Genomic DNA, 13,678 nt, shown 5'->3' on the forward strand with positions numbered 1-13,678 from the left:
GCAAAAGCAACCTGGTGCTGCTAGGCTTGTGTTCGAAACAAATCCCAAAGATTTATTTCCACGCGCGTTTGACTGACTTTACTAATCCTGACTGTCGCTAAATGAGGGGAGGGAAGGGGGACCAGGCCCTGCAGGCCCTAGCGCGGGCGGGCGCTGCCCCTCCCCGCCCGCAGGGGGCGCCACCGCTGGCGCCGCCAAGGCCGCGGCGGCCTCCCGTCGCGGCGCGGCCCGGCCCGCCCCCAGCGGCCTGCCCGGGTCCTGGCTCCTCGCCCCGCCGCTTCTCCGCTCTCGCCCCGCCGCCATGCTGGCTTCCTGCGGACCGGCCCTGTGCGCCGCGCTGCGGCGGGCAGCGCCCGTCGGCCTCGCCTCATTCCACTGCTCCGCTCGGCGCCACCGCGCCGCCCGCGTCGCTGTGGTGGGTAACGGCTCCGGCGCCCGCGGGCTGGGCGGGGGAGGGGGCGCAGCAGCAGCAGCAGCTCTAAGGAGAAAGGTGTTTTGGTGGGTTTTGGGGGTTTTTTTTGTTTGTTTTTTGTTTGGTTTTTTTTTTAATCCACCCTTATCCCCGTGCCGGCGGAAGGGCGCCTGTGCAGCTGGGTCCGCTCCGGCGGTGGGGCTGGTGGCGGTGGGAGGGTTCGGCGTGGCGTCGGGCCTAGGAAAGACTCGCCCGGTGGCCGCGGCAGCTGGAAAGCCTTGGGAGAAGCTGAAATTGAGAAGATGAAGCTGTTTAGAATTGAGTAACTTGGAGGAAGCCAGACCAGGAGTGGGAAACACGTAAAAATTGGCTTCCGTGTAGTTGTTATTGGCCTGGAGTTGAGTTATAAAGAGCTGAACTTGAAATAATTTATGGTGTTGTTGGGGGAGGTACTGGCAGCATGCAGGAAAATACTTAAACTGGGTTATGCTCCTCTGCAGGAAGGAGGTAGAACATGTTAAGAATACAAAAGAAAGCAATGAAACAGAGGAGCTACGGATTGCCAAAGGAAAACTTAGGCTGTAGGTAGCATCCCAAATGGATACACGGTTTTGGAGCTTGGTGGACGGTCTTTGAAGCTTGAGTTTTGCATAGTGTTGGCAGCATGAAATGTAAAGAAATAAGAAGGTGTTACCTGCATGAGGAAATCTGTTTGGGGCAGAGTTGGCTCGGGAATGGGCAGAATCCCAGTCCAAATATCTAAAAGGTAACTGTAAATGAATGCTATCATTTTAGCAAATCACAGATTTTTAAATAGAGAGTGGAAAACAAGTGTTACTGTTGACATTAATTACATAAATTTCTGACTGTGGTAGAAGACAGATTTGTCACCAAGCAGGTACTGAAACAACACAAGAGGATAGTGGTTTAGTACTTCAGTTTCAGTGAGTTTCAGAAACATTTAAAAAGTATTGCTTACAGAAGATAACTTTAGCACAGTTGTCTGTATGTTTATACAGTCTAAATTAAATGAAAGATAAAAAGTTGGGAAGTAGAAGGCAGCTCTTAAATATCAGAGCAGCAAGATTTTAGTTAGGATTAATGGACAGAAGAACATTCATGCATCTTACTTATTTGGTGAAGGGATGTTAGGATGCTATGCCTGTGAGAGTAGAGGACTGAGTGTTGTGAAAGCCCCTTTGAGTCCAATGTTTCTAACTATAACAGTTTCAGTTTTGAGTTTCTGTTCATGTGTCTGTGATGAAAAACTTTCAAGCTTCTAAAACTGAGATAGAAACCAGGAGGGAAGAGAGTAAAGTTAATAAATGGGCTCTTCTTTAACTGGATTTTTTTCTTTCAAAACAACCAACCGAACAAAAAACCCCCACAGGAGTTCATAAAGATACTTTCAGGAACTAGATAATCCTTTGGATTTTTTGTTTTGTTTTGTTTTGTTCTTATAATCCCTTTCTTCCTTGGGTTTTTAAAAATGTTTTTTCTCCTTTCTTTATGAAAGACTCTCTCCACTCATACAAGGATAGCCAGTTGCTTTGTGCTTTTTATTCTCCAGTGTGTATAAACAAACTGAAAGTTTTATTATCATGGTAATAAGGAAAAATATAGCTAATATAGCATAATTGGATTATAAGTGCTTTAGCTATTGATCTCTGAGGCAAATCCTCAGACAAAATACAGTGGCAGGAAAAATAGTTTATCCTAAGTACCACCTCGAAGTGCACGTCTATCCTGCTTCTATTTGATGTGCATCTGGATGAGAAGGTATTTCACACAGATGTGGATACTTCATAAATAGACATATGACACTCAGAATAACCCATTGTGTGCACAATAAAAACATACCTATGGATATCATGTCAGTTTATTAACTCTGAGGAATAAATGCTTAAGCCAATAAATAAACATTAGTTATTTCTGACACCTGTCTGTGATGCGTAGCTATAAATAGGAAATGCCAGTTCTGCAGTGTGTCAAATGGTGACACCAGTGCTAGTAGCATGATCTCCACTGGCTTAGTAAAGAGCTTGTTGCTAAGTTGGTATTTTTGGGGGGTGAATGAAGGTTTTCTGTTGTTTGGTTAGATGGGGGTTTTTTTTAAACTTACAAGGCTTGTGAAAGATCCTGTAGGAAGTTTTGTATCACCTGAAATACTCTCTTGATTTTCTTACTGCAGGTCCTGTCTGGTTGTGGTGTCTACGATGGCACAGAAATCCATGAGGCCTCAGCGTAAGTTGCTTTATGAAACCATAGGCTTCAAGAAAGTCTCCTTTGCATTACAGCAGTCTGTTGAATTCAGTTTTGCTCTCTCTGGCCATCAAAATTGCCCTGAAAGATGTATGATGAAGCTTCACAGTTTTCTCACAGCATGATTGGGAGCTCAGGCCACATTCTTGCAGGACTCAGTGATTGTCCAAAGGCAAAGCACAGTGCATGTGATGCCAGAGCAGTGAGTTTGAAAGAGACTGTCTTTCCTTCAGAAACAGAAATTCAGAGTTCCAGAATCAATCGCAAGAGAGTTAAGTAAAGACTTCATTTCATAATCGCTTTGAGTTTCTGTTCCTGGAGCTAAATCCAACACTAGAATTTTTAATACTCTAGTTGAATTATTAACTCTTAGTGTTAATTGCTAAGAGATGTTTCACCTAGACCTGGGTTAAACGTACACACAGGTATGTTAATTGTGGGACTCTTCCATAACGCCTGGGGACTTGCAATGAGAAAGGAAGTTTTTATTGTTCCTGGTTGCCTGCATAAGAGCACTGAACAAAGAAACTTGTCTCCAGTTTACCTGACCCTGCCTCCAAACTGACTTTCCGTTCTGCTTTGCACTTTGTTGTTGCATACAGGGATTTTGCTGCTACGTGCTCAGTATGCTTTTCCTCTTCTTTCAAAATCAGTTGGTGGAATATTTGTAGCAAGACTTAGGGGCCAGATAAAGCCTCTCTTAGAAGGTTTTCAGCACGTTTTATCTCCGTTTTTCTAGCATACTAGTACACCTTAGTCGTGGGGGAGCCGAGGTTCAGATGTATGCTCCAGATGTTCCTCAGATGCATGTCATTGACCACAGTAAAGGGCAACCAGCTGAAGCTGAGTCAAGGTAAAGTCTGCGTTTAACGTGTTTTCCATGACTGCTGAGCCTCCGTCTCTTAGGCATTCTTCAGACATAGCAGCCTGTAACTGTACTTGCAGCTCTTTGCTGAATGGCTTTAGTAGCTTTATGCTACTAATTGATTGGAGAGAAAATACTAAACAAGTTTTCTGGACTTGATTATATACAGTTTCTTAATGCCTGTGTTTCTCAGTAGTAGTATTTCAGAAGCATTGACACCTTCAGTTATTGAGTACTACTGTTCTTTTCCCTTCCTCCCCTTCCTCTTCCTCTGCCAAAACTTTCTTTGTGCTGTTCTGTGCACAAATGATTAACTAATCTAGTTGTTTTATTTCTGGTTCTTCAAGGAACGTTTTAGTGGAATCTGCAAGGATTGCTCGTGGTAAAATTGCAAGCCTGGCTAAGCTTACTACAGCAGACCATGATGCTGTGATATTCCCCGGTGGATTTGGTGCTGCTAAAAACTTGTGAGTGCCAACTAAGCATTAGAATCCTGAACTAAATATTCATGAATCAACTGAATCACAAAATAAAATCAGGAAGCAGTAAATGGCGTCCTTTACTACATATGTAACCACTACTTAATAAGGAAAGCTCTTTCAAAGTGTTGGAGTTAAATTGTGCTGTTCATGATGGTTTCCAGTCGTAATTCTTATTGGCATTGTCACGTTTTAAATTTTCTGAACAATGTTGGTGAGAATTCTGGACTTTAGATAACGCACAAAAAGTCTGTTTTCCCCCACCCTTGTGGTGATTCTCTTTGGGCCTGAAAGTGAAGGTAAAACTTCGATAGTTTCAGGTGTTCCTAGTGGTGTTATTCTATTTCTTCATGTTTGCCTACCAAAAAGTCCCCTCTTGCATTAGGAACAATAAACCAAGAGCTAGCTCAAAAAAAAAAAAGAGTTAAAAAAAAAAAAAAAAAGAAGTGTTAGCCACTGATTATCTTGTTACTGACCTGCAATTTTGTTGGCTTGGAGAAACCTGAATGTTATTTCCCTTTTCTTCTTACGTATTACGTATCTCCCTTGAAAACGTTGTTCGACTTCTGAGTAATCCTAGAAAGCTGATTTGATAATTCTTATTTCTAGATGTTTATATCGAGTAAGGAACTTTCTGACATACCACAGCCTTAGAAGTGAATAATTTTGGCTAAAACATTGATGGTCAACTGCAGGCTTTTCAGCCACCTTTTTGAAGCTATTAAATTTGTGATGACCCTTGAGAGCCAGTCTCAGGGCAGACAGGCATCTCTATTTGCAGTTTTGTACTGAGGTATGTATAAAGTTTCTTCTTGTGGTAGATCTACCTTTGCCGTTGATGGGAAAGATTGCAAGGTGAACAGAGAAGTTGAACGTGTCTTGAAAGACTTCCACAAAGCAGGCAAACCTATTGGGTACGTATGTCATTTGGAGGGGCATTTGTTTGATAGTGTGAGCATGGAGACAACATATGTTCTGTTGAAATGTGCAGCTGTTATTGCTGGAACTAGAAAAAGCATCTTCTGGTTTATATCAGTTGTAGCTTTTAAATGTGTTTTTCAAGGTGTATGCGTGTGTAGGTGTTTGTGTCAAAGCAGCAGCTAAGAAAGTGTGAGTGGAAGTTGCCTTGTGATGTCTTTCAGATTTGTAAGACCATGTCCATTTGAATCTTTTCAATTATGACCAAGTTTTGAAAGAGTGCTGTTGTAGAATTGCTCTTACAATTTCTTTTGTTGCAGTCTTTGCTGCATTTCACCAGTGTTAGCAGCAAAGGTTCTCTCTGGTGCTGAAGTAACTGTGGGCCATGAAGAAGAGGAAGGTGGCAAGTGGCCTTATGCTGGGACTGCAGGAGCCATTAAAGAACTGGGAGGAAAGCATTGTGTGAAAGAAGTAACTATATCCTTTCCTGTTAATTTCCATGTTGAGAGACAGTTTAGTAATGTGCTGTTACAGTAATGAATACATGCAGGATCTGTGCTTTTCCACTTACGGTTTAGTGGGAATACACAGTGTATAGCAGATTGCTCATAATACGGTGCACAATTAGAAGCGTTGTCTTCAGTACACAGCTGTGTAGTTAGAAGTCATTCTGTCGTTGCCATAGAACTCCATAATGCAGTAAGTGCTGAGTGAATTTGCACATAAAACTGGCATGAGTTACAATTGGTCAGTTCTCTTTGAGATTTTTTTTTTCTTTTCCTGAAGGCTAATGTTGTAATCAAACTGTACTCAGAGACATTTTATTACAGTGAGTAAATTTCGTGGTTTTTCTTTGTGTTTCTGAGCGTTCCCAGAGATTGCTCTTGCAGTGTTTGTATTTCTGGCAAAAGCAGCTTCTAGGATCTTGGATTACAGGTTGCAGCTGTCTTTACAGCTGGATGGTATAATATGTTTGGAGGTGCTTTTTTATAGGACAGTGGACTTGTGAGGTTTTATCAATGATGGTTTATTCTGCAGACAGCATCTGCAAGCGAGACATAGGCTGTGTTTTCCTTAACTGCCTTTTACGAAGCTCATGTGGATACAAAAAACAAGGTGGTCACTACCCCAGCATTTATGTGTGAAACAGAACTACATAATATCTTCGATGGCATTGGGGCCATGGTAAAGAATGTGCTAAAATTAACTGGCAAATAAATAAAAAAATCAGGAATGTTTAAATTTAGGATGTAGTATCAAATATCATGTGGACCAATGGGAACATTTTCATCTGCTTGTCCTGTTTACACTCTAGTGAATGCTGATATGAAGCTGATTGATTCCTAGCTGTGGGGTTTTCCGTTCCCTTTCTGAGAGGGGCCTGCAGAAGGACTTACAGAGTATAAGCAGTCTGGCCTAAGACCCAGAGCGTTTTCTTGAGCTTTTTCAGCTGGAGAAAGCTGTGCAGCCATATTCTGAAACCAGTCCTCCTGATGCATCAGTGTCAACTCATTTCTGTGGGGGCAAAAAGAAACTAAAGGCCCTTTCAGAAGCTGAGGGCAGATTTGTTGTAGGGATATAGCAGACGCAGTGGCAGTGTATATAGTGGACAAAGAATGGGAGTAGAGAGAAGTTAGTGTGTGGTTCAAATTTTATGTGCTCAGGCCTGTATCTGTGAACTAAAAGCCAGGATCAGCTGTCAAGGGAACAGAAATGTTCCACATCTTAATTTTAGCTTGGTATTAATTAAAAGAATAATTTGGTTTTCCATTTTGAAGAATCCTGTTTTCACAAAGAAGCTGTCCTGAATATCAATCAGCAGCAGGATACATCTTAACTGTCACAACACTAGCACTTTGAAAAATTCATCCATTGGCCCATTTTAGCAAAAAAGGTCTTGAAATGAAGGAGAAAGTATCCGCTGATGTGACGCACAATTTTTAAGGATAGTATCAATGTTAAAGTAGTTGCACGACTAGCAGTGGATGAAAAAAACGATCTCAGATTATCCTTACTTGCCCTGCTTTAGGGTAATAAAGCTTTCTCCAAAGAAATATTATTGAATGTCTGCAATAACGATGTATAAATAAATTAATTTCTGCCTTTATCTCATCCTTGTCCCTTCACTTTTGTTTGACAGCTGCTTCTGATAACTTACACTGGTTGATACATTCTAGTAGGTTTTCTGCTTTTCAGTTCTCTTCACATCAGAGACATTTTTTCCATACAGAATTCAGGAGAGTCTCCTTTCCCCCTTCCAAGTTAATTTTCACCTTTCTATTCAGCAGGAAGCAACATTTCTCAAATTAAACAAACAAAATGACACCCCTTACTTAGTATTAAAGTTCCTTTTACATGACAGACATGCTGAAGGGGACCCATATTTTTAAAGGAGAATTGTGTGTTTCATAAATAAAATCTACAAGCCTTAGACTGGGATGGACTATGGTAAATAATGTCTGTGGCTGAAGATTTCCTAGGGATGTGGAATTATTATTTTTTTTTTAATCGGGGGGAACAAAGAGGAGGAGTGAGGCTTGAGTACGAGAGGTGAGTGTGCTCAGCTTGCTCAGTCAGTGTTCCCAGAATAAGCATTTTTGCTTCAGGAGCCTCTTAGTGTGCGATTAATTCTTTGTCACTACAAACATTTGGATTTAGAAGATCTGAATTTGTTCTTTAAAGATGTCACCATTTTCCTGAGGGATTTCATAGAGATCTCTTGTGCAGATTGCCAGCTCCAGTGTGCTTACAAAGAAATCATACACAGAAACCAAGACATCGTGGTAGTAGGCATGGTTCATAAAGTGGATTTTGGACATATTCTGAAACTTTTTTGCTTGTTCATCAAATTCTTCATAAAATTTTCAGTATCAAGTTGGTAAGAAACAGAATTTAAAACACTACCACTGTGTAATTCAGTGCAAATACTTTCCTCCATAAGCTTTGCTTGTACGTAAGTGGATGTGTTTAATACCAATTTTATGCACAAAGGCTTAGAGGAGGGGAGGTTATTCATATAAAATGTAATGACATTTTAAAATGTGTCTTTCCTACATCTGCAGGAATTTTTAAAGAAATTTGGTAACATAAGAAAGTATCACAAAACAGAGATGGTGTTGGAATCGCCGGAGTAGAGGGAGAACAGCTGCTGTCTGTGTTAACGGTACCTTCCTCTGTTTAAGTCTGATCTAAATTCAGCCCAACTCTTCCTTCCCATCAAGAACTGTGAGTTAAATCTTTCCATTAGCTTCCCTCACCACAGCAGAGTTGTGTGTATGTATTTAGGGTTTCTCAGATCTGCAGTTCCTACTAAGTGCAGCTGTGGTGGCATAAAGTTTTCTTAGATTCTGAGTCTTGGATTCAGGCATCCTGAGGAAAAAGATGATTTTTTTGAAAAAATTGCTATTACCATGCAGTGACCAACTGTTGCAAGTTGGTTGGTGAATCATCCAGATGGTGCCTCTTTTTACAGTCTGACATTCTTCCTTGAATCCAGACACCCAAATAATGAAGACCGCTAATAATCCACTGTACACCTTTCTAAGTAGGTGAGTGTTGGTCATATTCATTCCTGACTTGGTGACTTCCAGGTTGGATTATCGCAGTAGCACATGCTTACAATCAAGTATGCAAATTGAAAAGCTCACCTAATTTGATGTGACATCTCATCTGGTGAATAACAGCAGTATTCCAAAATGATGGTTGACTGTTTGAGAGCTAGGGCTGTGATTTGTGACAGGAGCGTCTAAGGAACCAGCTCCTCAGTGCCTGAAATGTTTTCCAAGGTAGTTAGAAAAAGCAGTCTCCCCTAACAGCATTGTCAGCGCTGGAAGTTTGGACATTTGGTGAGGATGGGGTGGGACAGACAGATAGGCACTGGGGAAATCAAGGACAAAATTTTATTTTCAGAAATAATCACGTTTTAGAGTATCTTTTTACCCTTTCCCCACCCCCATAATTCAGAGATCATGTTTTGTAAGGGAGAAAGTATCATGCACCAGAATTGCCTTGCATTTTTTTTCTAATTCTAATTTCACAGTAATGTGCAGAGTACAAACCTTTGATACACACATTTTCAAAGTTTTTTTTATTAATAGAAGATTTTGTTGGAAGATGTAATATTGTCATCTTGGCTTTCAGCCAGTGTAAATTTGGAGGGAAATTCCATTTGCAGTTAGAGATTAATCAAGACATCTGTCTGCCAAGCTGGGTTTTTCCTTTCCTTCCGTAGGGCTGTTTGGAGCTGCCGAGGAGTTTGCTGGTTTCAGCCAGGTGGATGAAAGTTTATGATGAATATGTTTTGTTAAACGCTATTAGAAATAAGTAGTAAAAGAATGTGTCTTCTTCAAGCCTCCACAAGGAGGCATGCAATATCTGGCTTATGGATCCTGCCATTTTTCATCTTCAGAAAGCATGTGAGAACTTTGTCCTACTGAAGGGATTGGTAATAAACGGCCTTCCTGCTTGTGCTGGTTTTCTAGTGAGGTGATGGGGTTAACTTGTGGGGTGTGGGGAGGAATTGGTACCTCTCGGTTGTGTTTCTGCCTGCCCCATTTTGCCCTCATTGATGCTTACACGCAAAAACCATTTTACAAAATGTTTCTCTGCAGATTGTTGCAGTGTTGACAAAAAAAAAAACAGAAATGAGAGTTAGGGGTTGAGATGGACTTTTCGTTTTCACTCGGGTTTGTGGCTACAACAGACGCGTTTTGGATGAATAAAATGCCAGCAGAGGGCACTTTGTGAACAGAGTTCTGTGCAGACTTTCACTTACCCAGGCACAATATTCCAGCTGCTGTTTTCTGTATGACATTTTCTGTGTTGGCTTAGAGGGAATCAAACAAATACCACTTCCTTACTTGTTTAACAAAAATAAATAGGAAATCCAGTTCAATCACAATGAATGCCTTTGTTAAGACTCATTTCTTCAACACAATGACTTATTTATCCCCCTGAAAGTATAATGTCAAACATACTTACATTAAGCTCTAAATCCTTTCTGTGATATAATTATCACTGAAGAATGAAGAAAAGTGTAGTATAAAGTCACAGAAGTACACACTGGGGTGTTGGTGGTGGTGGTTTTTTGGGGGTTTGGTTTCTGCTTTTTGTTTTGGGCTTTTTTTTGTGGGTTTTTTTGTTGGTTTTGTTTGTTTGTTTGTTTGTTTTAATATTAATGCTATTATAGCCAAAATGACCTAAAACCAAGGTTTGTAGGGAGAGACTTTTATCAGGCCAAGAAATACTCCTGGAAGGAAACACTGATTCTTCAAGGGTCTGTGTGTTTGCAAGCTAGCAAGTGGTATCTTATATGTGTGTGTATACATACATAGTTTTTTAGTTTCTTAGAGTGGGAGCTTAGATAATCCTCCATCTGAAAATAATTGAGAGTTGCCTGCATTCCAGGGCTTCAGTCTGTTGTTAGAGCTGCTTTTCTTCCTCCTTCCCGTGACTTGCAGTGGCTGAGGGGAAGCTTGCTTCTTGTATGGATCAGCCTTAGCCCTCAGAAGAGTTAAGGAACTGATATTTGGTTATCTTTTCCAAGGTGATTTCAGTGGTGGTCAGAATCTCTGTGGAAAGAGATAAAGAGGGGAGGAGAAAGGGACTAAACTTGGACAGTCCCAGAAATTGAACTGAAGTTGCAACGAGGATTGCATTACCCATAGCAATGTGGTTTCCTGCTGCACATTTAAAAATATTCATCTTCCATGCTTATTTTCAGTACTTTTCGGTACCTTTTGTACAGCTGCTGAGTATCATGCTGTGTGAGTGACTGCCCTCAGGTTTCGCTGAAATAACGGTGAAAATTCTGTATCAAATGTATCACGTTCATTTCTTGCTGATGATCTATATGGGCCATTTCTCCTGCATCATGGAACTGAGAGGAGCTCAGTGGAAAGCATTAATTGGTTAAACTGGCCTCACTGTAAACTTAGATAAACTACAAGATGAGCCAACTAACTCCTTTTTGTCTCTTACCAGTGTCATTGTCAAACGAAAAAATGAACTGGCTTTTACAGTAATTCTCTTGCAAGAATAATGTACAAGGATCTCTTAAGAATTTCATTAACGTAGCAGATTATCAGCCTTTGCTCTTGCCGTATGAAATACATAGGTGTGGGCCACCTACAAGTACTAGAAGTGAGAGAAGTGGAGATTCCTCCTTTAATGTGTGAATTGTGCTCCTTACTTTTCAAAGCTATCCCTCTCATTCACAATGAAACTCTGGAAAACACAAGTATGTGCTGCTCATGTTCTGCACACTGAGTGAACTTTAAGACAGACACATGCTGTGTCATCACCCAGGCAAGGAAGGACAAATCAAGGCCTGCTAGGCGTTCAAACCTTCCCTTGCAGTCTCCCAGGAAATTGGAATGGTGGTTGTATATTATTACTGGGAATGGCATTAACTGCAGCCCTGGGAAAATACAATAAACAGGGATGTTTAAACGTCCCAAGTGCTGCTGCAAAACTGAGTCATAAAAAAGTAGGGTTGTAAGCAACATTTTGAGGTCATCCAGTTGTCTTCCCCCCACCCTTCATTCCTCCCACCTTTATCTGCTCATGTGCTTAGTGAGAATCACTTCTCAGGGTGAGAGGCAGACGGCTGAGGGAATCGGGCATTCCTCGTAGCCACCAGCCAGCACTGGTGCTCTTGAACGTGCTCTTAAACGTACAACTGGGCTGTCCCTCTCTGCAGCACTGAGGCTCTGTTCTAGCCCTGCATGCCTATATAAAGGTATTTAAGCAACGATTCATTTGCTTGCCCCAGAAATGCAGCTCTATAGTCACACAGCTTGCACTTGTGATTGGAGGTGCTCATCTTGTTTGTGTGCCTCAAGACATTTTCAAAAGTGGAGGGCTGCCTAAGTGGCTATTAGATTTTAGAAGTCATACGGTCCTTGAGATGAGGGTAAGCAGTTCAGACTTCTGGGACCAACAGACCTGTACAGATGCCACCTTTTGGACTTTGTGATTGCACAGGGAGCCTAGCTAACTGTACAGCTGGAATGCAAATAATGAACTCTTAAGAGACCAAGCGATTGCTCTCATCAGGGATTTTTTTTTTTAAGTTTTTATTTTTAATCAACTCTTGTTTTGAAAAATACATGGGATCTGAGACAAACACTTGGAGGGTAGGACACAAAAGGACAATTACAGTATGTACAATTCTTACATTCAAATCTTTCTGTGAAGTGGGACCCCAGCTGTTAGGCTAAGCTGCTCTGTACCCAGGGTAGGCTAAGTACCAACTGAGCTTCACTGCAGCAGCAGCACTGGCTGTGCATGGGATTTTGTCTTTGTTGCCCACTGTGGGGAAAGGGCCCTTCGTTAAGAAAGTCAAAGGTAACGATCTCCTTTACCTCAATGGATATCATTTTATTACCTCTATTTTATTCTGTTCCCTTCCTTGCAAAAACAATCCTGTCTTTCCTTTGGAAAGAAGGTGGAACTGTTCCAAATCAAATTGACTTTATGTGCATCCTTATGAGTCACTTCCCTCTGCTTGAGCGCTCGGCCAGAAGGAGTGTGTTACAGTCACTGCTCTTCACCAGCCCGGGTGAGTAGTTCTCCAGATTCTTCTCAGTTCTGTAACAGGGTGGTTGCAGCAGCTCTGGCCTGAAACAAAACTTCTGCGCTTTCCTGATATCATTGGTATACAGGAGCTTTTCGATCTTAGTTTTACACAGGACATCTATGCTACCTGAATCGAACTAAACCCATTTAATTTGCTTAGGTATCAGTTACAATTATTCTGACCAGTTTTTCATTCTTTTTTCCTCCAAAGGTACCATTTTTAAAGAAGTAATGTTGTCACAGTGACAATTTCTTATCACACAGTTATCGCTTAAGAATTCAGCTTTTGCATGATAATCACATTTACTTTGCTGTGTTTCATGACAAAAAGAGAAAATACTGAATTCAGCCTTCTAAAGCTTTTGGCTTTTTTAGAAGTGGATTTTGTAATAATACATCACTTCCTTCCTCTATGCTGATGTTTTATGAACTTCCATCATCTTTCTTGGTCAGCTTCACCCTTCCGCTGAAGAAATACTACAATTGTTGTGGAAAAAAAGTTGTTACTGATAGCCCATGATGCTTAAGAGTAAAAAATAGAAGCTAAGATCCCACAGGCTCAAGTTTCACAAGGTTTCCATCCTTACGTTTCACAAAATGCAAGCGTCTTTCTACTTCCAGTTTTTATCTGACACAGAGGGTAATAACCCCTTCGCCTTCTTTCAATTCTCTTGAAGGACAGCAGATGAGTTCTTAAGCAAAAGATCTCACTAGGGTCAATTATAACGTGACCTTGTAGTTTTGTGAGTCTTTTATCTTGTCATTAAAGCAAAACCACAAAATCCAAAATATTCATACCGGCAGCACTAAAACCGGGCTCCAAGAAACGAATGAAAAAGCAGACTTGCCACCTCTGAGTTTTGCTGCCTTTGGTTTTGTGCAACACCAAAATGCGGGACATAAACACCTAGTGCTAGGTCTGTTTTCAGCTATTGGTGTTTCTTTCACGTGGCTCTGGCACCGTTGTCACACTGAACCTACAGAGCCATTCTGCCAGCGAGGTCCTCTGGTGAGGAGAACTTCCCAAAGAGAAGGTTGGCTCTACCGGTTACAAGTGCCAAACTCCCAGTGTGACCAGGAGGTGGAAAGAGAGGGGAAGCACAGCCAGACACGGTACATCAGCAGGGCTTCTGGAGGAATTCTGACTGTGTCCTGAAAAATTAA

General features: G+C 41.3%; 2 protein-coding genes across 6 annotated transcripts in view; one reads left to right on the top strand and one right to left on the bottom strand.

Annotated features, from left to right (window-relative positions):
- The first annotated feature begins 174 nt into the window (after positions 1-174).
- GATD3 (glutamine amidotransferase class 1 domain containing 3) lies at positions 175-7,043 on the top strand. Its single transcript, XM_075773417.1, has 7 exons — positions 175-415; positions 2,604-2,656; positions 3,414-3,527; positions 3,887-4,006; positions 4,840-4,932; positions 5,257-5,413; positions 6,026-7,043. The coding sequence occupies exons 1-7, from the start codon at positions 302-304 to the stop codon at positions 6,152-6,154; spliced, it is 780 nt and encodes a 259-aa protein (XP_075629532.1). The 5' UTR covers positions 175-301; the 3' UTR covers positions 6,155-7,043.
- Positions 7,044-10,080: 3,037 nt separating this feature from the next.
- LOC142604738 (myelin-oligodendrocyte glycoprotein-like) overlaps positions 10,081-13,678 on the bottom strand; it is a 38,850-nt gene continuing 35,252 nt past the window's right edge. For 4 of the 5 annotated variants that reach the window (XR_012838584.1, XM_075773431.1, XM_075773440.1 and 1 more), the window contains one exon: positions 12,647-13,666. Coding sequence is in view for 4 of the 5 variants with exons in the window: in XM_075773431.1 (XP_075629546.1) it covers positions 13,563-13,666 (104 nt within the window). In the remaining variant the exon portion in view is untranslated. Of the gene's footprint in view, positions 10,507-12,646; positions 13,667-13,678 lie in introns of those variants that run through there. The other variant, XM_075773458.1, reaches the window with a different exon arrangement.

This window comes from Balearica regulorum, chromosome 1 (genome assembly GCF_011004875.1).
Source record: "Balearica regulorum gibbericeps isolate bBalReg1 chromosome 1, bBalReg1.pri, whole genome shotgun sequence".
In the NCBI taxonomy this organism is placed as follows: Eukaryota; Metazoa; Chordata; class Aves; order Gruiformes; family Gruidae; genus Balearica; species Balearica regulorum.

What these genes read in the sequence shown, in the direction of transcription:
- GATD3 (XM_075773417.1), top strand. Translation starts at nt 302, where the DNA reads ATGCTGGCTTCCTGCGGACCGGCCCTGTGCGCCGCGCTGCGGCGGGCA. An exon ending in GAAATCCATGAGGCCTCAGC is followed by an intron (nt 2,657 to 3,413) that starts GTAAGTTGCTTT and finishes CCGTTTTTCTAG; the next exon opens with CATACTAGTACACCTTAGTC. An exon ending in TTTGGTGCTGCTAAAAACTT is followed by an intron (nt 4,007 to 4,839) that starts GTGAGTGCCAAC and finishes TTCTTGTGGTAG; the next exon opens with ATCTACCTTTGCCGTTGATG.